Below are 27,347 nucleotides of genomic sequence, written 5' to 3'. Positions count from 1 at the left end.
TGTTCAGTTTTAGATGAGCACTAGTATATATATATATTGATAAAAATTGGTATAATAACTACAATATTTGTCTCTGTTTTTTGGGGTTGTCTTTAGGCCAGACTTGCAAATGATCAGGGGATCAGAGATTACCTACCACTGAATACTGTACCTCTGAACATCCTTAAATATGGTAAATCATTAAAATCATTCTGGACCAGCTGAGGTGACTGGCAGTTTGAAAGCACTGCTTTGCAATGATTCCACTCTTTTCATATGGTTTCAATATTTGCATATTGTGTATATCACAAATCAATGCACACATACACACACACATAAACAGAGCTCTGAAGAGTGGTTGTCCGAGAGTTTGAAGTAAGGTGTTAATGAGCTCTAACAGTTTGATTTGAGGTCACCTTAGTGACCAACAAGATAGTCAAGGTATAATCTTTCGACAGTCAAAACTCCAATCATCAGACCTTCCTTCTACTACAGATCAACCCAGCTACTCTTTGACACTATAGCTCTAGATTTTTTGTACATCAGATAGAGAAGCAGGAGCTCGTTCTTTGTGCTAGCTTTCCAATTGGGCTGAATGATGGAAAAATAGACTGAAGTGAAGACAAAATGGAAGTGTTTATAGTTGGAGGACCATGTGATGGGGATGATGACTGGCTGATGGGTTCACATTTTCCTTGAAAGTCAATTTTTCACAGAACATTTCGGTGACAGACATGGACAGGAGTGCAGTTTATGCTCCCTAGACCTATCCACTGATGTCAACTGGAAAAGTTTAGCTTTGGATTCTATTTTGTCAGGAAGTCAGGTCACCAAAGACCTAAGGAAGGTCCATTTTGATAGTTGAATTTATGTTGTGGAACAACCTCACCTGGGATAATTGTTTTATCATATCCCTCCATTTTTTACACTGGCAAATGAAAACCCGGTTATCTATGCTGACCTAAGTCCTGAGCCTAGGTAAATTTCCATGCAGGGTAGAATTGTAAATTATTTGCTCTGGATTTTTTTAAAAAAAATTAATTTAATTTAAGTATTTTTTCTGACTTGATCTTTTTAAAATGTTATACAACACTTTGAATACTATGATTAAAGCTGTTTTATAAATTAAAACCATTTCATAAATTATAACTCTTGTTCTCCTGTTTAATTCTAGGATAGTGAAGAACCTCAGCACATAGACAATCTGTATCTGATCTGTAAAGGCTTGCATTTTATTTCTCTTTCCTGGCAAGATTAAGTGTTAGTCAACAACCTCTCTTCTGTTTACCACACAAATGCAATAGAGATGACTGGACCAACTCTCTGTTTCTGTATCTGTTTCTCCCTTACAAACAGAGAGGGACAAAAAGAACAACAGGAATTAGCTGTACTGCATTTTTCCAGAAACATAGATTGCTCAAGTGTCAAAACCCATTTAGAGATCCAGAAATATCAACAGGGATGAATTATTTCTGTTAATCTCTGGATCATCCAGGGCTATCAAGGCCAGAAACCTGTTTAAAATGGGCTGAGAAAGATGCCCCATCCTTCTGAGGCCCACAACAGACAGCATCCTTTTCTAAAATGGAAACAGACACCTAATGGGCTTATCAGTGCACAACAATGGTTGCTTATATGAAGAGAAAATAAAACCAGCTCAGCATACCCAACAATGAAATGTAACAGTTTTCCTTCTTGCTGTTGTTGCCACTTTCTCTACTTAGTCTCCTCTTTTCTGCAAACCCAGCCAAGACACTTTTTGCTTTTCACTGCTGGAAGTTAAAAGCTAAAGGCTAAAATCATATCCTGCCATGAAGATTATTTGGGCCTGGGCTACTGATTCATTGGTATGGGCATGATTACTGCAGTACAGAAAGAACTGGCATTCTCAACTTTCCCTTTCAGTAGAGAAGCATTTTCTGAAGTTACTGGTAAAAGCAAACAATATTTTGAACACTATTGTTAGGAACAGTCCTGCTTTGACAGGTCATATGCAAAGTATGCCAAGAGGGGTTTCACAGGCTATGGCTGACAACACATAAACAATTCTGCTTACGAAAAAAATGCCATCTTTCATCATCAAATAAATCAGTCATATAACTTCATATTTTAAAATACCACTAATGGTTAAAATATCACTAATGACTTATTTTCATAGCTTTGTGTTTTGATCAAATGACTTTGTTTTACTTGTAAGTCACCTAAAGCAGGAGATGAAGCATATACATTTTCCAGATAAATATACTTTAACTTCAACTGACCTTTACTAGGCATATCAGTAAAAATAAAACAAAATACAGGACAGAGCCGGTGTTAAAACAGGACATAAAACTGGACAAAGCACATAAGGTTGGTACAGAAGAGGTGATCAAGCTTCCATTATGTCTTTGACTTGAGCACTTCTAAAAAATAATCAGCCATTTTCCCAGTAAATATACCTTATTGAGCATATTAATGCCCTGGATTAATTGCCTGGATTAAAGTAAACCACTGTGATACAGTTAGATCACAGGAAGTAGACATAATTATGAGCAGAAAACTCAGCCATGAGACTACAAGTACATTTAAGCAGAAGTAAAAAGACAAAACGAATGAACCACAGAGGAACAGTGTTATGTAATAAGATTCTCCTTTAGTCAAGTGAACATGAACAGTTGACAATGTGTTTTGGATTTCTGTAGTAACAATGAATATATTTGTTTAGGTTACAGATGTGACAAAGACAATAGCACAACAGTCAGTTGAACATTTTGTGCTAACAGAGCCTGTCAAGGCACAGCACACTGAGTGTATAATGCAGGATTAATTCAAACCCTGAAGGTACTTACATTTCTTTTTTAGGGGCTAGAGCACATAGTAAACTGACATTAAACTCCCTAAAAATGGCACTGGCAACTGATCTCCATTCTGGACAAAGTGGATAGAACTGTTCACAACATTCATTTAAAAGATTTATATCCTGCAGCCTCTGCAATCTGCTTGCGGACAGATCAACATAATCATGTTGTAAGTCTCCCTGCATTGACAAAAGTTGTCAGGAACACAGAGCTGGAGTTCAACAGCTCTTATCTTGAATAATGCTGGGGCAGACAGGGCATTAAGGTTACCAGGACTTCAGCTGGTGGGCAAATGTCTTCCCCCCACCTGGGCCAGCTGAGCTAAGTGGCAGAGAAGGCAATGCTCAGCCTGCCCAAGCCTCATACGATGAAGGGAGGGTGGTGCCCAGCCTACTGCACAGCCAGGCTACCTCTCCCTCTTTCCTTTAGGTAGGTAGGGCTGACACAGACCAGGGGCCAGAGCAGGCAGGCTGCCTCTTCCTCTCTTTCTCCCTGGGTGTGAGTGGGGATGAGTAGGGCCCATTGCCTGGGCCATTTTTACATCCCAGTCTGCTCCTGATTATTGAAGTCCACACTACAGATTATGGCTGCGATTCACTAGAAAGTCCATTTTCAGCAGCATTCTCATGTTCAGTTAATCCTGGGATGGTGACTAAACCCAATGCTAGAATAACTCCAAAAGACATCAGCATATCCATGCCAGTGTCAAGCTGCTCCAGCAGCTTGCTGAAACAACTCTGGCATTTGTACTAGTATGGGTGACACAGGGGCAGACATAGTTTTTATGCAACTCCCTGAAAGAGATGGGTACGTATTGGCTCCATGGCTACACCATTCTTCCCAAGTGATACAACCCAAGGGGGAGGGGAGCTGGGTAAATAGCAAGACCACCATAAGCAGAACTGTGGAACTCACTTGCTGATTGCTGCTATCAAGGGTCATTATTAATAGGGATGCTCAAATACCCAATATTTATCTCACTTTGCATTCAGCAGTGGTGATCAAACAGCCAAAAGATCTATGGATTAACCTGTTTGTAACTTGTTGGTGTCTATTCTCAGAAACAGGCTATATACAACAGTCAGAAGCTGCAAGGGATATTGATCTCCTGCTTGAGAAATTTTTCCCTGTAATCAGAAAAAAATTAGGGGGTTAGGGATCAGGATATACCCAACTGATCAGCTGGAGTCATGTTCTTCTGATCTCCCCCTCTGGAAACTTTTTGGCCTCCTAGACTGTCTGAGATGTAGCAAATTAGAGATGGGTGAGCTCTTTCTTCTCTTCCTTTTGCAATGGGAAGCTCAGAAATATTGTTTGTATCCCAGCCACTCAGCTTGGAAGATACTGGAAAGAAACAAGCTCTTTCTCTGTATTTTGCAGTGTATACCAAAAACATTATACCTTGCAGGGAATAGACAATAAACACAATCTTTCTCCTCTCCCCTTTGCATCTTCACTCTCTAACCATTTTGATGAGGGAAGGGTGGATCAGAATCCAATTCTAAGCTGTTCCCCCTGATCAGCTGCGAATTGGCTTCTTATCAATAGGCAATAAGGAGTGGTTGACTATTTCACAAACAGTGGTGATCCTTACAGCCTTTAAGAACTGCACCAAATTGCTCTCATCTAACATAGAAACCCTGGGTTTGGTAATTCTTATGATCCAATCAGTACAGGAGAAGATGACTGCCTTTCTGGACCCAGAAGTAGGACATGTAGAGTTTGTTCCAGCAGTGCATGCACTGGTACAGAGGGTACAACAGGGCATTAAGTCTCACTTTGAACCATTTACTAAGCAGAAGATCTACCTGTTGGTGACTATGTGTGGCCCCTGCATCGAAGGCAGCATCACTGAGCAGGCTGGCCAGCTCATTCACTGGAGAGATTAGCTCTCTGGGCAGGTGTGTGTTTTTCTTGTGTCTGTCTCTCTGGGTCTACCTAGTTATCAGGTTCAGTGGGTGGGTTGCCACTAGTTCTTTTGGGCCTGCCAAAATGCTAAATTGGTCCTTCTGGGCTTCTGTGGATTGCCACTGGTTGAGCTCGCAAAAGTGCCCCAACCTTGCTTAAGTTTATTCTGCTATGATTCTCTGGTTTGACATTGGTTCTCTTGGGCTTGCACTGTCACCTTGGCTTGTGGTTCTGCTAGACTTCTATGGATTATCATTAATTCTGTGGGACTTGCAGAAGTAGCCCCCAATGTTGATATTGGTTCTCTTGGGCTTCCCATATTGGCTTGTGGTTCAGACAGGATTCCCTAGTTCTGCATTGGTTCTCTTGGGCTTGTTCTTATTTATATTTGCATGGGAAGCATTTGACCAGTGGTAACATGCTCAAGTGTGTTTGGCTGTTACCTTTTGCCCCGGAGAAAACATGAAATCCATCCCTTTGGAAACAATGGAAGATGGCTGAGGGCAGCTTGTTCAGGGGCCCCTTAGAATTGGACCCTTGTCACAACATACTTGAAACTTGGGAATTCTTCTGTCAACTGGTACCGGCAACTGTTGAGCAATTTTGGTGCCATTCTCTTTTTAAAAATAGCTTCTCCACCCCACCCCCCCCATAGATCCTCCATTGGCTATAATAAAGCCAAATAATATCAGATTCCCTTCCCCCCACAAAAATAAGATCTGAATACCATACTACTTTTTGGAATCCAGGAAACAGGGAAAGCCTTTTTTTTTTGGCTCACTGATATCTCCCAAATTGAATTTTGGGAAGCTGTGCATCCCAAGTTAGGCAGTGCCTGGACTCTGCATTTTAAAGACCTGGCCTACCATTCATAGATCAAAGCTCATGTGAGTCCAAAAGCCATTTTCGCACTGTTCAGTTGAGCTCTATTGTAACCAATGGACTGATACTGGCCAATTAAGTCCAAGGCCACTTCAATTCATCCTTTTCTTCTAAACTTTACAAGGGCTTGGTGGAAGGTCTAGCTATCATCAGCTGTTAGTTGGTTCAGCTGTTTGGCAGCATGTTGTCCCTCTAAATTTAAAAGGGCTTTTATATTCTATGCAAGTAGATATGTCCTCTGGAACTCTAGAAACCAGTTCTGCTTTAACAGGAAATAATGGCACTTATAACTTAGAGGCACAAGCCATTGCCAAACAGTTGTTCCAGTACTCAAAAATTCTGATCCCCCTCACCAAATGGGAATGGAATCCTGAACTGGTATGGGCACACTGGACATTTAGGATAACAGAACTGATGCCCTACCAAAAATCTGAATCTTACACTGAAACAGAATTTTTGAAGTGCATGCTCCTATTTGATAGAAACCCCTCCCTTGCTGACATCCGTGTCTCAGTGAGAAAGGCAGATGATGAATAAATACTGATGTTCCACTAGGAGTGAACTGGTAGGTTATCCAGTGTTTGTATAGGAATGCTCTTGCAAGGGGCAGGGATAGCCTTTTCAGGTGACATACTCCCCATGTTCACTGGTGCAATCTCATAAGCCATACACAACCCTGAATGGGGGGATGATGAAGAATGGACAGTTTAAAAAGCATCCTAATGGGACAGTCAACTAAAATTTCTTACACTTTTCTTGAAACAGGCAAGTGATTCCCATTCATTTCCATGCAATGTTTGTGAAAAGAAACTTCAGTAATATTCATCCCAATGAATTGGGACAATCAAGAGTTTGGTACTGCTGGGAATATTCTGAAAACAAGACTCTGATTAACATGATTTTTGTTTAAATTTTGCAGTGCTCCTTAAAACGTTTATAAGAATAACATCTTCTAGGTTACTGTTCCATTATTAATTGGATACCAGATTCTCATGGGAATAAATGAATACAAAATTTTTAAGGGACTCAGAACTTTCTAACTAAATAATGCTACTAGAAATAAAAGACATGATTATTGACACAAATACATCTGCCAAAACATACAATTAATACTTTCTATGAAAAAAATGCAAATAAGCATATGTTCAAGATGAATTCAGCTAAGGGCAGTGGTGAACACTACCCAAGGTATTTATGTTGAAAAGCAATGTTTCTTCATATGATCTGTAGACTAAGAAAGGATTTCCTTTTCTCTCTCCCAAGAAAACAAGCTGTTTGTTAAAACCCAGTGACATTTTAATTAAAATAATTTATAGCCATTGTCACTGCAAAAAACAACTAAGTAAAGTGTGTATATATATTCCTGCAAATGAACACACATGTCTCAGAATGAGAACAGGTGAGGATCCTTCTCAGGGTGGATTAATGGTCCATAGATGTGGGCCAAAATACAGATTGAGACATTTATTGTGAAACAAGGCTTTCAACAATTTCTAATGTACCACTGGACAAAATAATATGTGATATCTCAGGGATAATGGGTTATTTTCTGTATTACACTTACACAGTTGTTGTTCTGTATTTACAACTTGCACCATACTATGTCAAAATAAAAAAAACTAAGAAGATGCTGCCACTTTTGGAAACAGTTTTAAACTGGTCCATTCTGTAAGTCACACTGAATTTTAGGAATATCACGGAATTATATGTACATCCAATGAGACTGGACTTATCTCAAATATTAACCTTGGAAGTGTGCAAAGAAATATACATCCTTGTCTGGGCATAATTCTTCCAATTCAAGTGTCTACTCTATACCAACTTTTCAACACTTTGCCTAGAACGGCCCAGGGATGGGTTCACCATGAGTTGGTTGTAACTTCATGGAACATTACTCTGGCTGTGTTTTGAAGGAACCAAGTCCACACAGCTGTTATGAATATGATTCCTGGGCTTGCTTGTTCAAGTAGGAGACTAGCATAAACATTTGAAGCTGCCTTGTACTGAATCATTCCATTGGTCCATCAAAGTTTTTAACTGCTCAGCTTGATATTTGTATTGTTTATATTGCATTGTTTTATCTGCTTATGATGTTCGCCGCCCTGAGCCCTATTGGGAAGGGCGGGAAAGAAAGAAAGAAAGAAAGAAAGAAAGAAAGAAAGAAAGAAAGAAAGAAAGAAAGAAAGAAAGAAAGAAAGAAAGAAAGAAAGAAAGAAAGAAAGAAAGAAAGAAAGAAAGAAAGAAAGAAAGAAAGAAAGTCAGTATTCTCTACTCTTGACTGGCAGCAGCTCCCCAGGGTCTCAGGCGGAGGACTTTCACATAACCTACTACCTTGTTAACTGAAGATACTGGGGACTGATCCTGGGACTTCCTTTATGCCAAGATCTACCACTGAGCCACAGCCCCTCCTCTATGAGAAGAGACAGTTTAACCCTTTATTCCTCTGGTTTTTTCCCATAAAAAAAGCCACCGAGCTGCTTTTAATCCTGATGAGGGGAAAATGGGCACCCATATTACTTGTCCTCATTTGTTCCCTTAAGCTGTCATCTACATCTTCTGGTGAAGAACTGTCACCTATAACAAGAAGAGATATCTAAAAAGCAATTAAGTGCTTTTAGCATTTATTCCTTTAGCTCCACTTGCTTATAGTCACTGTTTTACTGAGCTCTGCAGTGAGCAAGGGTTAAAGGAACATTATATCTTATGTAAGGAAGGAGAAGTTCTGCTGTAAATCAATCCGACTGCTGAGTCCTGCTATAAGGTAATTACTGTTTTTTAATTATAGCTCCCAGAATCCCAAATTACCTTGCTACGTTCATTGTCACATAAAAATTTATGTTGTTCCACTGATGAAATCTCACTGAATGTCAGTGGGATGTTATTTGTATGATTAAGATGCATTTCCAGTTCTATGTAACTGCCTAAAATAACAAAGATATATGTAACCAGCCTGCTATATGTAACCACTGGCATCTGTGCATTCTTTCCTTGATCTCTACTTTTTGGCTTCACTTGCTTTGTAGGAAACTACACTTCCCCTGGCACCTCTGTTCCATGAGAAAAGAATTACATCCATTATCTCGTGGGTCAGGAAGCTATCTGCTATCGACCTTGGGGTGCCTTGGCTCCAAAGACTGTTTTTCACAAATTCTTGGGAAACCAGGAGGGGGGCTTTCAGCAGGGAATAAGGGGAAGTGTGAATGCCAATTTCGTCAGAACTGGCTTTGCCAAGTATGGTGCTTCGACACCTCATCAATTAACGCTGCTGATCAATACCTCAGAGTCCGTTTATTGGCTTAAGGTTCTGAGACCTAATACTGATGAAACTTGGAAAGGGAAATATAATTGAGGGATAACTGTAATCACTATTAGTTCTCTCTGACAGAATTGTCTATAAAGTTCGGGCACAAAAAACTGAAAGGAGAAAAACGTGAATATTATAAGCCTATTAAAGAAGACCCGAACAACTATAGAACTGTTGAAGGCTTTCACAGCCGGATTCAACTGGTTGTGGTGGATGTGTGGCCATGGTCTGGTAGATCTTGTTCCTAATGTTTCGCCTGCATCTGTGGCTGGCATCTTCAGAGGTGTATCACAGAGAAAAGTCTGTTTCACACTTATAGTTTCACACAAACTATAGAACTGTTAGAATCTTGTCCGACTGTATTAATAAAGTGTTATTTGGTTTGACTAAATCCATACTGTGTCAGTAGAGAGAAACAGTTTGAATAGCCCAATTTAGCCAGGGTCAGCGGGGTCAGCCTTGAGTCTTCCAGAAAAAGGCAGGGTATAAATGTAATGTAATAAATAATAATAATTAGTATTTCAATGGGAGACTACCAAGGAAGACTGGGGTTGCTATGCAGAGGAAGGTAATGACACACAACCTCTGATAATCTTTTGCCTGGAACAACCTAGGGATAGTATCATCATGAGTTGGTTAAGACTCGATGGTATATTCTTCATACTATACAGAGAGAACTGCATATGATTCTGATAAGCATTTACAAGAATAATATATGTTTGAAATTTTGCACTACAGTCTTACAACATTGTCTGATCAAAGATGTAAATACATTTAAAAGGCTAAAACAAATACACTGTTGATGAAAATGAAAGGGAAAATAACTTTAAAGTGAAAGATGTCTGTGCTAATGTAAATTCTACAAGAATTCCTTACCTCTTCCTTGGTCTTTTTGGATATAACTCTTAGCCAATCACCAATCATGCTCAGGACAGCAGCAAAATAAGCAAGGCCCACAAGGATCCAGAACCACACTACTGGTTTGTAGAAATCTAAATATTCAATATCACCTCCCCCTAGAAAAGAAAGATTTAAAAACTCTTAAATGAAGTTCAGAGAAATCTACGTTTCCATGCCTATACATCCACTGTTCTCCCTCATTTAAATTTGGTTACTATTGTAGGAATAAGCGACTTCTGCATGCCTGGACACTGGGGGGTGCTGTATATCACTCTAACTGTGATGTTGCCTCTCTTGTTTGCCCTCCTTGTCTGGGCCAGGAGACCGCCCACTAACTTCCTTTCTTCCCCATGCTAGTCTCACTTCTGCTCTAGCCTTTGAACCGAAATAAGCATGGTCAATGGCCAGCCTGCTCTAGTGTGGGCCTTTGCCACTGCAGCATCCCTCTCACCCTCCACATTAACACTGCGTGATGGCGCTGCTAGTTGTTGCCCAGCACTTTGTCATAGTGAGAAAGTATTCTCTTTAGGACTAGGGTTCTTTTCTATTTACTTCTTCTTGGAACAAAGTTGTGAACTAGAAGATGATTTGAATAAATGTAAGTTTCAATTCCTTTTACATTTATGTCTCTGAAGAAGAAGTTTCTTTAAACTGCATTCACACACAATCTTCACCATGGAGCATATCCATGACTCTAAACGTAAATCTAACATGGTAGCAGAGGATGGTTATTTTTGAAGCCTCAGATATTTTTAAAGAAGTTGGAGCAGATTTTTTTCCCTTGCATGGCTTAGCAGCCATTAAGGGCCTTGGTTCTTGTGTTTTCTCTTGCCTCACCCTTGGCCTCTAAACAGGCCAGCGTTTAGTAACAAAAGCGTTTGCATAGCCTGAAGGCTTGCTTCCTCTTTGTGTGTAGTGACTTCAATTGAGATTGCAGAGAAAGCCTTTTGCATTAAAAATGGCTCCCAGCGTAAGGCAATTCTTTGAGAAGCTTACAAGCCTGAATTTTAACTCCATGGCTCTACAGGGATTCAATCCCAAGTAAAGGAGAGAGGGCATAGGTTTTGTTTTAATCCACAATCCAAAACCAAACAGTGGAAAATATTAGAAGCAGACCAGATGGCAAAGATAGACAGATAGAAAAAGGCCATGAATGTAATTGTTAGTACCCTCACAAACTCACAACTGGTGTATAAGTTAAAGCGACAAGATTCTGCCAAAGACATGCTAGAAGCATTAAAAAGGGTCTTGGAGAGCAAGACAGAAATAGCAAAAGTGAGTTTATTCAAACTAACTATTTTCAATCAAATTCACAAGAAAATGGAGATGCTGGATTGCCATATAGAGAAATTGCTGAATCTGATTGAAAAGTTAGCAACCACTGGCACAGTTCTGGAGGAAGAACTGAAAATTGGACTGCTTTTAAGCTCATTGCCTGAGAAATATTCAGCTTTTGTGTCTACTGTAAAATGGCAAAGACTGCACATTTGAGGAAATTCTAGGACTAACTAGGTCTGAGATTACGGTGCAAGCAGCAAGAGTATCTCCTCTCTGGAGAACATGAGAGGAAGAATGAAGCTCAAGTTACGATTGCCCACAGAAGCCAGGAGTGCAAAGGGTGGGAACTAAAATCATTTGGATACAGGAAATCTAATCCTTACAGGGGAAAGTGAGGAGCATCCACCCTTCTGTTTCCAGATTAGCAATAAAACCTGGTCACCTCCCAGGAGGGAGTGTCGACCTTAAGCTAAGAATGCTGAGACTGGCAAGCAAGCCATCTCACACTTTCTTATTCATTGACACAGACCAAAGGGATTTTACTCCTAAAATCCCGTTCAACTTTTGCACAACCCACATGATACAAACTAATGAAAAAAAAAAAAAAAAAAAAAAAAAAAAAAAAAAAAAAAAAAAAAAAAAAAAAAAAAAAAAAAAAAAAAAAACCACGAAAATATAAGCCTTGGGATTATTGATAGCTAGTGCTTCTAGGCACATAGGCTTCAGATACGTTGCTTTGTTCAATGAATTAGACAGAGATGCTGGGATGCAATGTGTATTTAGCCAATACAGAAAACAGATTCCAGTGAATGGTACAAAAGGGCAAAAGTTGCTTATTACATTGCCAAGTGGATGGATGATAATGGAACTGAGATTGTGGCAGAAAATGTCCTGTATGTTGTTATTCCAGGTCTTCAATGACTAATCTGATCAAAGCTGTCCCTACACTATCAGAAAAGGATTTGCTGTTCACTTTGAGGAATAATGTATTGCACCTATCTCGTAGCTGATGGTGATGCTATATTCCACAGGTAAACCCTAAGAAATGGAGTGCTTTGAACTGGACTGTGAGGAACCACAAGCCTGCACAGTCCAAGGCAACTTCTACCCAGCAGTCTCTTGGAGCTCTGGCATAGTGAGGTTTGCCCACCGTGATAAAGTTAGGCCATCCTGAAGCTGGAAAAGCAAGGACTTGGTAACAGGTGGTATTTCCATAAAAGACTGGTCCCAAATGATAACCTAATTCTCCATTGTGTGGATTGTTATTGTTTAAGAGGAGAAAGGGAACTAGGGCCTTCATTGCCCAAAGCAAAGCCAAAGTTATGCTCTAAGCAGCCCTCTTTTGACTTAATTCACTTTCCTGATCTATGTGGACCGGACAATCAAATAGCCGTAGCATCAACTGGTAATAACACCTATCTGTTGTCATATTACGCATATTGATGATCACTCGAGAATGGGTACACTGTCGTGTTATTTGCTAAAAAGAAGAAAAGTCTCATAGACTGAACAAAGAAATTAAGAGACTATGTTGCCATGGTATCTAATAAGTTTTAATAGGAAACCCAAGTGTTTTCAAACAGAGCATGGGAGAGTGAATACAATTCCATATCTATAAACAATTTCCTTGAGGGAACATGGGATCCAAACACAGACTTACTGTCGCCACATACCCCAGAACAAAATGGAATTTCTGAAAGAAGAAATCGTTATATAATGGACATGATTCGGTTGTATGCTCATTGATTCAGGCCTTCCAAGAAATGCACTGGGGAGAGGCAGCAATGACCGCAGTTTACCTTACAAAATAGATTGCCAACCAAAAGCCACAGAAGCAACTCCATATGAGTTATGGCATGGTACGCAGGAAACCAAATGTAGGAACACATCAGAGTCTTTGGATGTAAAAAGCTTATGCCTTCACATACCAAAGCAAAAGAGAGATCCAAAGCTAGACCCTTACTTCACTACAAGCCAGGCATATTTTTGGGCTATTCTCCAGAAAAGTAAGGGATACAGGATTTTTTGATCCAGAAACTAACCAAATTACCACTATATGCAGAGTTGTGCAGTTTGGACGAAGCGAATTCCAGAGATGGCAAGCCTGCTGTGGATGGATGACCATTCAGAGGGAGGCATGGCGATAGCGACCCAGCTGATCCTACATCGCCCAGAGAGTCCCAGGATGACATCACCGTGCAAGATGCCAGCAAAATGGTAACTCCAACCCAAAGAGGGAGCAGGCGGTGGAAATCCCAGACCTGACAGGGTGAGGCAGAGGAGTCACCAGGTACTACTGGCGGAGGAGCAGACAGACCTTTGGGCCCACGAGGCTTCATGCGCGGCCTCAACAAAGTGGGAGTTCCAGCTGAGAAACTTACCTTACCACCTCGCAAAGAGGCGCCGTCACTGCATGAAATCCAGCTTCATGGGCTGAGTTACAGCGAATGCCTGAACCAGAAGCAAAGAAGTGGAAAGAGGCAGCATCAAGAAGAAATCGGCTGCACTACATAAAAAAACCAAAACATGGACTCTCACCTCGAACGCTACCTAAGGGTAAGAGCACGTTATCGGTTGTAAATGGAAGTTTTTAAAGCTAAAACAAGATGGCAGAAGGTCAGATTGTAGGGAGAGATATATAAGGCCAGACTTGTTGCTAAAAGGATTCTCTCAGATCTATGGAACAGATTATATGATCAGACTTTTGCATCCTCTGCAATCTGTAAAAATATTCTACAATTAGAAATGCTCTTAAGCCATTGCTGCATATCATAGAAACATGAGAACTGAGCATTTGGACGTTAAAACCGCGTTTTTTGCATGGAGAAACTGAACAAGAGCTTTTATTTATAAGGAAGCAACCACCAGTGAGTTCATAGATGAAAAGAATAAACATTTAGTCCTGTAAACTTCAGAAAGGACTCTTATGGATTGAAACAAGCAGCTAAAAGCTTGGTCGAGATAAGCTAGCCGACAAAGATGCTACTAAGTCAGGAGGCTTCAAACAAGGCAATGCAGACCCTTGTCTTTGAGTAGCAGGCACAGAAAATGGAGAGATGGACATTTATCCTGGGACATATGTTGGATGACCTGATTATTTGCCATGAAAAGTGAAAGAACTGACGCTGTGCTGAGATTATATCCCATCCTCAACAAGGAAGTAGAAGTCAAGCACCTGGGGAGGATGCCAACCAGCTTCTACTTGGGGATCTGGGGAATCTAACGATGAACCAGATGGAAGCTATCTTCTTGTAGCCAGAAGCAAGAAAAATATTGGAACTGCTACAGAGTCTGGAACCTGGAAGGTGTCAATCCAATGCACCTACCCCAATGAGTTCCCTGATTTCTACAGACAAGGGTACTACCTGATGACTTGCTACCTTGACAACAATGACTACAGGACTGCAATAGGCAAGCTTTTTGTACTTAGCAATGACTGACAACCAGACCTTGATACATTGCTACAGCTGTGAGTATATTGTCCAGAAGGGTTAGCACACCCACCACAAGAGACTGGACTGCTGTTGCCAAACGAGTGGTGGAGCGGCATCATTTAAGAGGTACTTTTAGATCTCTATTAAACTGAAACTGCCAGGCAACCAAAGATCCCACACTATTGGGGATACAGCTGATGCAGATTGGGCTGGAGAAAGAAGAACAGATCTAAGATCTACCACTGGCTATGTAAGTGTGTTCTTTTCTATGGGGGAGAAAGTGCTGTAAGTTGGGCAAGCCCGTAAACAAGTGGCAGTGTTGTTGCTCCACTCATCTACTGAATCAGAATTAGTATCAGTTTCTGAGGCATGTAAGAGAAATTACTAAATGGCTTTTAATGTTGTTAGAAGATTTTTGGCATTGATGAACCTTTACCTGTACAAATGCTAGAAGATAACCAGAGTTGTATAGCTCTTTCTCTTTCCAGATAAGAACAGTTGCATCGCATTACTCAAACACATTGGAATTAAGGATCAATAAAGACTTCCTACAGGCAGAAGGAACTGTGAAACTTCGCTACTGTCCTACTGATTATGATGACAGCAGACATCTCTGACCACAAACCCACCTGCCAAGAGACAAGTTCCAAGGAAGCTCATGCAAGTAGACAAACTGAACATTGTATACCTGGAAAGCATGCAGGTGTCGGTAGAGGGGAGTGTTGGAATAAGCTGACTTCTGCATGCCTGCCTGGACACTGGGGGGCTGCTGTATATCCACTCTAACTGTAAGATAGTTGCCTCTCTTGTTTTGCCCTCCCTCCTGTCTGGGCCAGGAGACCGCCCACTAACTTCCCTCTTCTTCCCCATGCTAGTCTCACTTCTGCTCTAGCCTTTGAACACGGAAAGCAAGCATGGCTCAATGGCAGCTGGCCTGCTTCAGTGGGGCCTTTCCCACTGCAGCATCCTCTCACCTCCACACACGTGATGGCGCGTTAGTTGTGCCCACTTGTCATAGGGAAAGTATTCTCTTTAGACTAGGGTTCTTTCTATTTACTTTTCTTGGAACAAAGTTGTGAACTGAAGATGATTGAATAAATGTAAGTTTTACCTTTTACATTTATGTCTCTGAAGAAGTTTCTTTAAACTGCATTCACACACACTACTGGGCATATCCATGACTCTAAACAAAATCTAACAACTATATTCACTAAAAAGGAATGCTATCTTAACCCTGCCTAAAAAGTTATACATCCTCCCCAAAAGATTACTGGACATAACTGTAACTTGTGTGCAAATAAAAAATGACACCCCCCCCCCCTTTTTGCCTGGAAAAAAGCACTGGACAAAACAAGTCTAGAACTGGAATAAATATTGTACTTTTTTTTCCTTTTTCAAATAAGTTTACTATTCCTTGACAAATGAACTTGACATGATCTTTGCAAAACAAACTTCATCTCTTCAACAAAGGTTACAAAAATGCAGTAGGAAACTAAAAAGGGATGATCTATTTGAAGTTAAGAATTTGTCAGTCCCACTGATTTCAATCAGAAAGTCAGAAACATTCTCAAATCTCTAACAATGGATTATGGATGGATTATGTTCATTGGTTTTCCCTTCTCCCTTTCTTCTACAGACATCAGAGAATCACACATGAACTGAACAACTAATCATGCCATCCTAATCAGGTCTACTGAAAATCCTACAGAGGTCTACTATATGGGGCTTACTCCCAGGAATATGTTTTCAGAACTACAGTGCAAGGTACTCAGTCCCAGAATATTTAGGTTGAAGTCCTATATATTTAGGTTGAAGGCGAGCAGCAGTTGTGAAGTAGTAGTTAAGAGCAGGTGTACTCTAATCTGGAGGAACTGGGTTTGATTCCACGCTCTGCTCTTAAGCTGTGGAGGCTTATCTGGGGAATTCAGATTAGCTTGTGCGCTCCTAAACATGCCAGCTGGGTGACCTTGGGCTAGTAACAGCTCTTGTGAGCTCTCTCAGCCCCACCTACCTCACAGGGTGTTTGTTGTGAGGGTGGAAGGGAAATGAGTTTGTAAGCCCCCTTTGAGTCTCCATACAGGAGGATATAAATCCAACGCTTCTTCCTGCATTCTAAAGAACACTGGCCCTTTCTGAACAAGCTGTTTAGAACATTTCTGGAAGAATAATGAAATGTTTCTTCCTTGAACTTTTGCACTCCAATTTCCCACACTGGTGCCAGGAATGCTTCATTTGCCTTTTAATCTGTTGTTCTGGAAATGCCTTCTACAATGATTTTTCCCGCTGAAATATTTCTGAACCAGCTTCCCTTGCAGTATGGACATACTTGGAACATTTCACATTTCCATGCCCCTGTGCTGTTGCTCAACTTCCCCCCTTGGACACTGGCCCGCCTTTTTATTTGTGAGTCTCCTTTTCACCTCACCTTGCTCCTTTTCACCTCGCCTTTTCATTAAGCAATGTTTTAGCAAATAAAATATGAACCAATGAAGCAATGCTCCAGCAAAGCATTGCTTCAATGAATAAGAAAAAATATGGGGGGGAAATATATCAGCTGTGAAATGTTTCGAAGAGGTAAGTGTGGACTAACATTGTAAAAAAGAGCAGGAGCCAAAGTGTTTCAAATATGAGGTAAATTAGGTGTGAGGAAAAGGTCACAATATCAGTTCTTCACCTGGATGCAAAGACTGCATCCTTGAATGATGAAGATAAATTCTCCTGGGTTCCTAAGCATTAAATGACAAGGTGGCCTGTTGATCCCTGTAATCTTATTGGTAATACATAAACAGCTTGATAAACGGAGGAGAAGGAGGAAGAGGAGGAATTGGTTTTTATACCCCCGTTTTCTCTACCTTTAAGGATTCTCAAAGCAGCTTACAGTTGCCTTGCCTTTCCCCCCCCCCCACCCCTTGTGAGGCAGGTGGAGCTGAGAGAGTGAAAAACAGTGGGAAAACAACCCTGATTCTATAGATTAGAGTCCACCACTCATGGAATCAAGCCCAGTTCTCCAGATTAGAATCCACCACTCCTGACCACTCCACCGTGCTCTTTTAGGTACATTTTAAGCAGTGGTGGGATTCTATTGATCTATCTACCAGTTCGGTAGATTCCCCCCAACTCCCCCACTTCCCCTGCCTCACACTTACCTGGCTGATGGAAGGGGCCAAGCTTCTTACACAGCCAGGCTTCTCCGGGGCTCTGAAAGGCCCCAGGGTGGAAAGCGAAGGGCCTTTCAAAGCCCCAGAGAAGCCTGGTGCCTCTGTGGCAGCCTTCTCCAGGGCTCTAACAGCCCCCTCGCTCCCACTGCCAGGGTGGGAAGCAAGCGGCCTTTCAAAGCCCCAGAGAAGCCTGGTGCCTCAGCTCCAGGCTTCTCCAGGGCTCTAACAGCCTCCTCACTTTTGCTGCCAGGGCAGGAAGCGAGAAGCCTTTCAAAGCCCTGGAAAAGCCTGGTGCCTCGGCAGCAGGCTTCTCCGGGGCTCTAACAGCCCTTGCTCCCACTGCCAGAGTGGGAAGCAAGGGGCCTTTCAAAGCCCTGGAGAAGCCTGCTGCCGAGGCACCAGGCTTCTCCAGGGCTCTAACAGTCCACTCGCTTTGCCCTTCCCTGGGGTGGTGGGATTCAGCCTGCTTCAGTGAACCAACCAAAAATTTAGCTACCAGTTCTGCCAAACCAGTGCGAACCAGCTGAATCCTACCACTGATTTTAAGCCTGATTCAGGAACCAATTAGCTAAGTACTTTGAAGGGTGTACAAAGTTTTATAAGATTTAATATAACCACTCAGAGCAAATTAGTCCTACAGAATCATAGACATTTAAAGGAAATAATGCCACTTTGCAGAAGCTGTTGCCTTTGATGTTTTACTGCTCCAGTGAAAGTGGGGAAGAACCACTGTTGTATCAAAATGCATGTTTTCAAGTTGGGTAATAATTACAAAATGAATAAAACAAAATATTTACATGACAAACAAATCAGTGAAATTCTTCCAAAACTTAGTGACAAGATACTGTCTACTATAAAGATTATTCAAAAGTATTCCAGAACAGCAGCAAATTTTGCTTTTGATGTGTAGAATATTATAAGCAGCATTTTAATTGATAATACATGAAGAGGCTTAGACATAAAGGATGGTGTCTTAAACGTACCAGCTGCCACTTGGAACTACGTAACTCATTCTGGTAACAGTTAAAGTTTTCAAGTTCATTACTCACTTGCCCTACTGAAGCATGTTTGTATGTGGATTGAAGTATCTATGGGGTCAATGATAAGAAATCAATGAAGTAGTCAAGCATTTACTATGCAATTTAAGGAAGATTAATCACAAACCTGAATGACTTTTAAAGAATAGGAAGAAGGCAAAAGATATATGATCTAATGCTATAAAAGAGAAAATAAGGCCAGGCAATAACATTAATTTAGTAATGGTAGACAGTGAACAATGGAATCAGAAGGATGGAGATGAGGATATTAGAGGATGTTCCAGCAGCCCTTTGGTTCTGGACATCAAGATTCATTTCTGAATTGGGGAGGAAAAAATTAGCAGAAGCTGATGATATTCTGGGAACTGTTCAAAGGACATGAAGAATGAGACTACCTTTTCCACTACGGAGAAAACAGTGGACACCATTTTACTATTTGACTTTGGGTGCTAAAAACACCTAAGGCCTTTCTCTCTCTATTTGGCATTTGTGTGCTTTTGATTGGTGTCTATTCCATATTCTCTAAGTTAAGCAATGTCACCTAGTGGTAGACCAAGCTGACTGCAATAACTACAGCACTTCGTGTTCCCTACTCTTTGAAGCTATGCAAGGCCTAATCTGTCATGAGTATTTAACACTACTTTCAATTACAGGATAAGCAAGTTCATTGATTCTAGTACGTTAGTGAAATTGTTTAAGTCTCCCTCTTAACATTCTTAGGCCACTGATGTGGTCTACAGTCAGCTAGTATCAGCACCATTGAACATAACCAATGAATAGGACCTTTAAGACAAAGGTGCAGAAAAAGGCTTATTTTGTGGCAAGTTCTCAAATATTTAATAAAATGCATTCTCATACTAAATACTGTTTTATTGTTTTAAAAGATTACTTAACAAGGTTAACCATCTTGGCATTGACCAGGGCACTCAGATTCTTGGGTGGATGCTAATGTGTGCAATTTTTTCTTTTTTGTTTCATTTCATTTTTAAATTTTCAAATATTGTATTTATTCCATTAATTATAAAGATCATTGTTTTACTGGGGAACACATATCGTTTAGCGTTCTGTAATCATTTTATTTCCTATTCAATTGGGAAGGAATTTTCTGCAACTATACTTCTCACCCAAGAGACCCTCCCTGCCAAATTTCAGACAGATAGGAGGAAAACTTCAGTTTAGTGGCAATTAAAATTCTCATTTGAAGGAGGTGATGTCTCGTAATAACCAGCACTGGCAGTGTTATAAAATACGTGCTGGAAGGCACCACAAGAAAAGCAGGCAAGTGGACAGCAGAGTGGGCAGTGACTTGATTTGAAATGCCAACAAGAACAGAGTAGCAGAGCAGACATAAAAGTTTGTCTTTGGTAACCCAAGGAAGGGAGGTAGAACTATACAGCAGTTACAGGATGATGTTTGGTATTGCAGAAAAGTTTACATAGCAGCTACAGAGGCTTGCAGGAAAGGGGCATTTAAAAGCAAATTATTTGTTTTTCTGGATATCTACCCTGTAGCAGAGGGAGGAGCCAAAGCCCACTTCCATTTGCCATCCCTGCTGTTGATACTGATAATATCAACTGCAAGAACAGATGGAGGCATCAAGGACTTCATTGCTTTCATTTATTCATTAGCCATCACTTCTCTGGCATGCTGACTCAATTTCCAGCTGCAGATAGAAGAACCAGAGCTAGCATGGTGTAGTGGTTAAGAGCAATAGACTCTAATCTGAAGAACCGGGTTTGATCCCCCACTGTTCCACAAGCAGCGGACTCTAATCTGGTGAACTGGATTTGTTTATATGTTCCTACACATTAAGCCTGGTGGGTGACCTTGGGCTAGACCAGGGGCATACCGGCCATAGGGACATGGGGTAGCTCCATGCCAGGGCACTGCTTGCTGGCTGAGTAGTTCACTGTGGCTGCAGGCCAGCTTCCGCCGCCCCCCCCCCCCCCCCCGGGAGGCCGGGGAGGGGAGGAGCCGCCCTGCTGCTGCAGTGCTTGCCTGGACTGCCGAGGCCCGCCCCTGTCTTTATTTGGGTATTAATATGCCCACCTGCTTGCCATGCTGCCTCGTGTCCAGGGACTACAAGTATAACATTAGCTTATATATTTCCTGGCCTGCAGTGGTACCTGATACTAGGCACATGCATTCTGTATTTCCAGACAGAAATGACACCCAAATCCTGTTTCATTTCAGTAATACCCAAAGCAACCCAAATATTCTTGAAATTTGGGGTTTAATCAAAAGTTACCTCCAGAAATTTTGGGAGTGTTTCAGGTTGTTTGAATTTACTGGTTGGCAGGGAACAGTACTAGCAACTGCCGGCCTGTTTGCAGCCTCCTGCTCTCCTTCTCAAGCAGCAGGAGAAATGAGGGGAAGAGAAAGTGAGTTGAAATTGAGCCACAGTGCTGATGCTGCCATGGACCCTTAAGCTTTAAAAATCCATGATTATCAATGGACATACTCCCCTCTGAAAACAGAGAGGGGTAAACCTGGCCTCCAACTCTACATAACAGGTCTGAGTTTCATTGGATTCAACAGCGTAGAACTGGCATCCAGACATTAGCTCTGCTTCCATTTTTTTTCTACAGATGGTATACCTAACATCCAGAGGCCAGGTCTACCTCTGTTGAATCTAATGGATGCTACACCTGGAGCTACTCACCTCTACCCCATTTTTTCACTCAGGGTAGACCTGGCCTCTGGTGACAACTTTAAAAGGCTACTGCAGCAATGACAGTTCAACAGCAGTCAGTGGGGTAAGCTTTTCCTCTCCCATGAAGGCAGCAGAATTGGCAAAGGAGAAAATGAAGTGTGCCTCATCTGGGCCAACTTTAAAGTTCCATTGTTGTCCCTTGGAGTCTGTAGACTATACCATTGAAAATATTGGCAGCAGACCTGATATCAAACCTGAATACCAGCACTAAAACCCTTTGAAAACAGTAGTATACGCCTGGGGCCCTCATATCCTAAGGACCATCTCTCCCCTTTATGTCTCCACTCGGCCTCTGCACTCTGCAGAGACCAATTTGCTGGTGGTCCCTGGCCCCTCTATGATGTGGCTGGCCTCTACCCAGGCCAGTGACTTGAGTTCAGCCTGGTGGAACACTCTGCCTCCGACCATCTGGGCCCTGCGGGACCTTGAACAATTCCGCAGGGCCTGTAAAACAGAGTTGTTCCACCAGGCCTTTGGAGGAGCCAGCCGTTGATGTGAGAGCCATTCCCTATGTTGAGGGCATATAAGATCTTCTTGTCTGCCCGGGCATACTAGTTAACTGCCGTCTGATAGTTAATTTTAGGCTTTTATGATCTGTTGTATGGTTTTTAAATTTTTATGATGTATTTTAATTGCTGTATTAGGTTGTGCACAGCCCAAAGACCTTCGGGGGTGGGCGGTATAGTAAATGTAAATAAATAAATAAATAAAAATTAGTTGGGGGTTAGAGGCTAGAAGACTGCTTATTGGCAGGCAGGCAGGCAACAGCAGGATTCTCCACCAGTGTACACCGGGATCCTTCTTTAAGAGATTAGGCCCAGAAATAATGAGGAAAACTATTACTAAATAAAAAGGGAGTTTTATTGAGAAGAATGAGATTTTACAACTAAACAAGAGTGTTGCAAATGTGCAGAGCCTAAGAAAATAAAGAGTGATGTGAGGGTTATAGAGAAGCAATTGGTACAAGATGATATGTCACCTGTGCTGAGCAGAGAGCATATTGACAGAGAGGACAACACTGGGTATATGGATAGAACCAGTACACACGTAGGTGCAGTTTACTTCCCAACTTATAGGGTAAAATGTATCCTGATGCAATGATGATAAGCATTCCTCATGAGAACAATGTATTGATGAGATTATCAGAGTGTGTAGCATGTTTCCAGAGACTTCTGAATAATGTTCTCTGGTCTTAATAAAAAGATACATTAAGCAGTGGGATGTGGATCCAATTCCTGGGAAATGGTTTCAAGGTGAGGCAAAATATTAATGGTCTCCCTTATTGAATGGTGCATGCTATAGGGTATGTTAGTAAAAGTTTTTCTAAGTATAATTTTTGCACATATTCTTTTTCACTGGCCACTTGGTATAATAATCTGTTCTTCTAGCCGCCAGTGCATTAAAATATTTGTTACGATCAAGAGAAGCATAATCTTTCTAAAGGATACCTAATGTTCTGGTGTTACAGATTTTACTGCTAACTGTATTTTATATGCACCGTTTATGTAATTACCTAACAAAACGTAACAGAATGGCTGGAAAACTCAAAGTAATGCTTAGAAAATATTATTTCAAGTTCCTAGGAACCAAAATAAAATCCAGAATAATCCAGTCTGAGCATTTAAACTCCAGTTTCATATAGAACTGAGAAAAATAGCAATATCCTTGGTTTTCAATTCTAACAGCATGTTTATTTATTTATTTTTCAAATTTGCTATACCACCCACCCTGAAGGTCTAATCTCTGGGTAGTATACAAGAATCAGATAAAAACAACATAAAAACCTTAAAACAATTATATAGAGCAAAAGCAGTTTTCAGATTGCGAAGGCACTCTGATTCCTAAAAGCAGTCAAAAACCTGTATTCCACCCTCAATACAGAGAATGGCACTCATATCAGCAGCTGTCTCCCCCAAAAGCCCAGCAGAACAACTCTTGAGGTCCTGCAGGGCTAGGATGGTCAGAGGCAGAGTGTTCCAGCAGGCTAGGGCCAAGGCGCTGAAGGCCCTGGCCCGGGTGGAGGCCAGCCGCATCATAGAAGGGCCAGGGACTACCCATAAGTTGGCCTCTGCTGAACTAAGAGGCTGATTTGGGACATAAGGGGAAAGACGGTCCTGGAGGTATGAGGGCCCCAGACCACGAAGTGCCTTGAAGGAAAGCACAAACACCTTAAAGGTGATCCAGTATTCAATTGGAAGTCAGTGTAAGTGGCGCAGGACAAGGAAAATGTGATCCCAAATGTGATCCCAGTGAGAAACCATGCCACCCCATGTTGGACCAATTTTAGTTTCCGGATCAGCCGTAAGGGAAGGCCCGCATACAGTGAGTTTGCAACAGTCTAACCTGGAGGTGACCATGGCATGGATCACTATGGCCAGGTCAGTCTGGGAGAAGTAGGGGGCCAGTCGCTGTGCTTGGCATAGATAGAAAAAAGCCACCTGGGCCATGTGGGCTACCTAGGTCTCCATGGTCAGGGATGAGTCCAGGTTGACCCCCAGGCTTCGGACAGAGGGGATCACTGAAAGGGAGATTCTAGCACTGGTGCCTGGAATCCCACCGCTCCCCCTTCATGACCCACCCACAGGACCTCTATCTTCAATTAATTTAGTTTTCACCTGCGTAGCATCAACCAGCCAGTGACTGCCTCCAAACAATGCTGGAGAGCCTCAGGGGCATCAACTGGCCTGCTCTCCATCAACAGAATGAGCTGAGTGTCATCCACATACTGTTGACAGATCAGTCCAAAATTCCACACCAGCTGAGCAAGGGGTCGCATATAGATGATAAATAACAGTGGAGGCAGGAGAGCCCCCTGTGGCATTCCACACTGAAGTGGAAGCCCTGTCCCCACACCTCATTTGCTGACTCCAACCCCTGAGGAATGAGGCAAGCCATTGCAAGGTCATGCTCCAGACCCCTAAGGTGGCCAGGTGGTGGGTCAAAAGGTCATAATTGACAATATCAAATGCTGCAGTAAGGTCTAGCAATTCAACAGCGCCGATCTGCCTTGGTTGAGCTGGACGCAAAGTGTATCTGTGATGGCAGTGAGGACAGTCTCCATCCCATGCCCAGCACTGAAGCTGGACTGGACTGGATCGAATACAGCCCTGAAGCTGCTCCAATACCACTCTCTCAAATACCATCCCCAAGAATGATAAGTTTGAGATGGGTCGGTAATTGGCCAGATCACTAGGATCTAATGATGATATTTTTAAGAGGGGGTGGACCACCATCTCCTTCAGCCCATTCGGAAACACTCCTTGCTCAAGGGAGTGATTGATGATATTAAACATATGGGACTGCAAACTTCCCTGGCATGCTTTAATTTGCCAGGATGGCACAGATCCAGAGGACAGGTAGTAGGTCTAATTTAAAGATTCATGGTAGATCAGTAAATTGAGTGTTTGTGTTCTAATCAGCTGCTCACTTCTTACCTCCTCTTTTGCTAGGTGCATTGCTACTCATTTATGTCTGGTATATGCATTCAGGCATCACCACAAATCAGAATTAGTGGAAATGAAGTTCACAAAGCAGCTATGAGCTCAATCCAGATTTGGGGTGAGGGGGTGGAGCTGTGCTGTGTCCAGAGACAGCATGGCAAAGATGAAGTTGCACCATGCCACTTCCAAAGGGGCTCTGGCTTGTGCAGGCAGGAAGAAATTCAGAATCCCTCCTGCCTTTCAAAATGTCAGAGGAAACAGATTTATGCCACTGCTTTTGTGGTGAAACTCTGAAGGCTGCACCAGAGATTTTCCTAGCATGAAAGCCTAGGAACGCCCCCAACCATGCTGGCCTATAATTTTCCCCCTTCACTGAATTAGACTGCCCAGGCTCAAGAACAGAATTTGAGGTTTGTTCCACAACCTACTGCCTGGATTCAGTCATCACGAATAACCAAGATTTGATCAAACCATAGTTTCATAATTTATATTATAATATCTGAATGCAGCTTTAGTCCAATCAAAGACATACAACCAGAGTTTTAAAATGATTGTTACCTTATGTATAGTCATCTTTTTTATTGCAGACATTGGTGTTCTTTTTTACTGCCTTTAATTGATGGCTTACAAAAAAATGAAGCCATCTATCAGGTATCTTCCAACATTAAAACATTTCATCTATCATTAACAACATGCTTTGAAAAAAAATTAAGTGTCTGAAAGAACTGAGTAGGAGGCTTGGAGAATCCTTATAGAGATAAAAGTGTCAGAGGAATTTACACACAGAGAGATAAATGAAATAGAAACGGAGAGACTTGTACTTTTATTAGAAATGTAAGTAGGATCTGTGAGAATCTTTTTTGAAATAACGATTGAATAGGAGGAGAAGGTGGGAGGAAAGTATTGATAACAGCTGCTTTAATTGTGCAAATATGTTTGTTCAATTTTAAAAGGAACACTTTCAGTGATATAGTGAACAGTTCCTTGATCATGGAAGCCACATAATGGCTTGGATTCCATCTAGATGAGCACAAAGGGGGGGGGGGGTAATTTTTGCTGATCCTTCCTTTCTGGGGGGATTTCAGAAAGCATTCACAGCACACCTTCCCACCCAATCTGGACTGAGCTCATAGCTGCTTTGTGAACATCAGTTTCCACTAATTCTGATTTGTTGTGATGTCTGAATGCATATACCAGAGATGAAGGAATCAGTAAAAATAAATGGAAGGGAGGAATCAGTAAAAAAAACACTTCCTCCTCCTTGTGATTTCACAAATGTGAGTGGGATTCAATTTACATAAAAACGGTTTCCACTTATTAAAATATCTGTACTCTTTGGCTTTGATCTGGCAAGGTCTTTATGGGATGGGGCCATGACTCTGAGGCTGAGCACCTGCTTTGAGTACCAGGTTCAGTTTCTGGTAGAAGGTCATGTGAAAAGTGTCTGTCTGAGAGTCTGGAGAGATGCTGCCAGACAGAGTTGAAAATGCTGACTGATCAACCTGAGGTCTCATTCAGCATAAGACGATTTCATGTTTATGTATCTGCTGGTGATGTTGAGGCTGTATATTTCAACTATAATTCTGCAGAACAAGATATCTTTTTCTGACTTAAAATGTCCAGTGATGTAGTAGATAGTAAAAAAAAGAGACCATATACTGACAAAGAAGTCACTGTGGGGCTGTAAAAAAAACCCTCACTGCTGCACTTATGTGAAAAATGAGGTGAGAGAACCAGCTCGCAAAATGCAATGCCTCTGTATTTGGGAGGTAAATTTGGTTCTCCGAAATATGGGGGTGGGGGGTTTGGTTCTCCCAAATCCCAAATACTGGGATTTTAAGGCACTGGGGCGGGGGGGAAGGTCCTGAAAAATCCCAGAAATATCCAGCATTTTAGGGAAGATTAGGAAAAGTGTTTGCAGGCTCCCAGGGACTCACACACCTTTTTGACTATATCTTTTTTCAGGATAAAGGTGACACCAGATTTGAGAATTAATCTGCCATTTCCTCGACCTTCTTTGTTCTAGAATGCTTCGCTTGCATCCTAGTGCCTTGGGGCCAGAACTAGGTAGGCACTGGGACCCAAAAGGACCATTCTAGAACAAAGATGGTCCAGGAAATGGCAAATGAATTCTAAAATCTGGTGTCATCTTTATCCTGAAAAATGTATAGCCGTTGTTTTTGCCTCACAAGGGAATTCAATTGGCTACTTCTGTCAGTTTCAGATTTCTATTGCCCTTTCCCCACTTTCCTTAAGCCCCGCGCTACTCTCCTAAAGTAGCGTGGGGTTCAGCTGCCCTCCCCACTTCAGGGGTGGCGAGAACGCAGCCGCCCCGACGCTGCTTCTCTCGCGCCCCCTCGACGCGCGGAATTTCTGGCGCCTTTTCAAATGGCGCCTTTCGACGACCCTCGGGCAAAGGTGAGTGGGGAAAGGGCCTATGTCAGTTTCAAGAGGTTTTTTTTTCTCCTTGGCATGTA

General features: G+C 41.8%; 1 protein-coding gene across 2 annotated transcripts in view; it reads right to left on the bottom strand.

Moving 5' to 3' along the window:
• Positions 1-27,347, bottom strand: part of KCNK2 (potassium two pore domain channel subfamily K member 2) — a 152,662-nt gene that overhangs the window by 17,671 nt on the left and 107,644 nt on the right. For both annotated transcript variants that reach the window (XM_048493879.1, XM_048493963.1), the window contains exon 6: positions 9,787-9,926. In XM_048493879.1, coding sequence (XP_048349836.1) covers positions 9,787-9,926 — 140 coding nt within the window. The remainder of the gene's footprint in view (positions 1-9,786; positions 9,927-27,347) is intronic.

This window comes from Sphaerodactylus townsendi, linkage group LG01 (assembly GCF_021028975.2).
Source record: "Sphaerodactylus townsendi isolate TG3544 linkage group LG01, MPM_Stown_v2.3, whole genome shotgun sequence".
NCBI classification, from domain to species: domain Eukaryota; kingdom Metazoa; phylum Chordata; class Lepidosauria; order Squamata; family Sphaerodactylidae; genus Sphaerodactylus; species Sphaerodactylus townsendi.
Note: the sequence above shows the minus strand (reverse complement) of the source record. Positions and strands in the feature narration are given on the sequence as shown.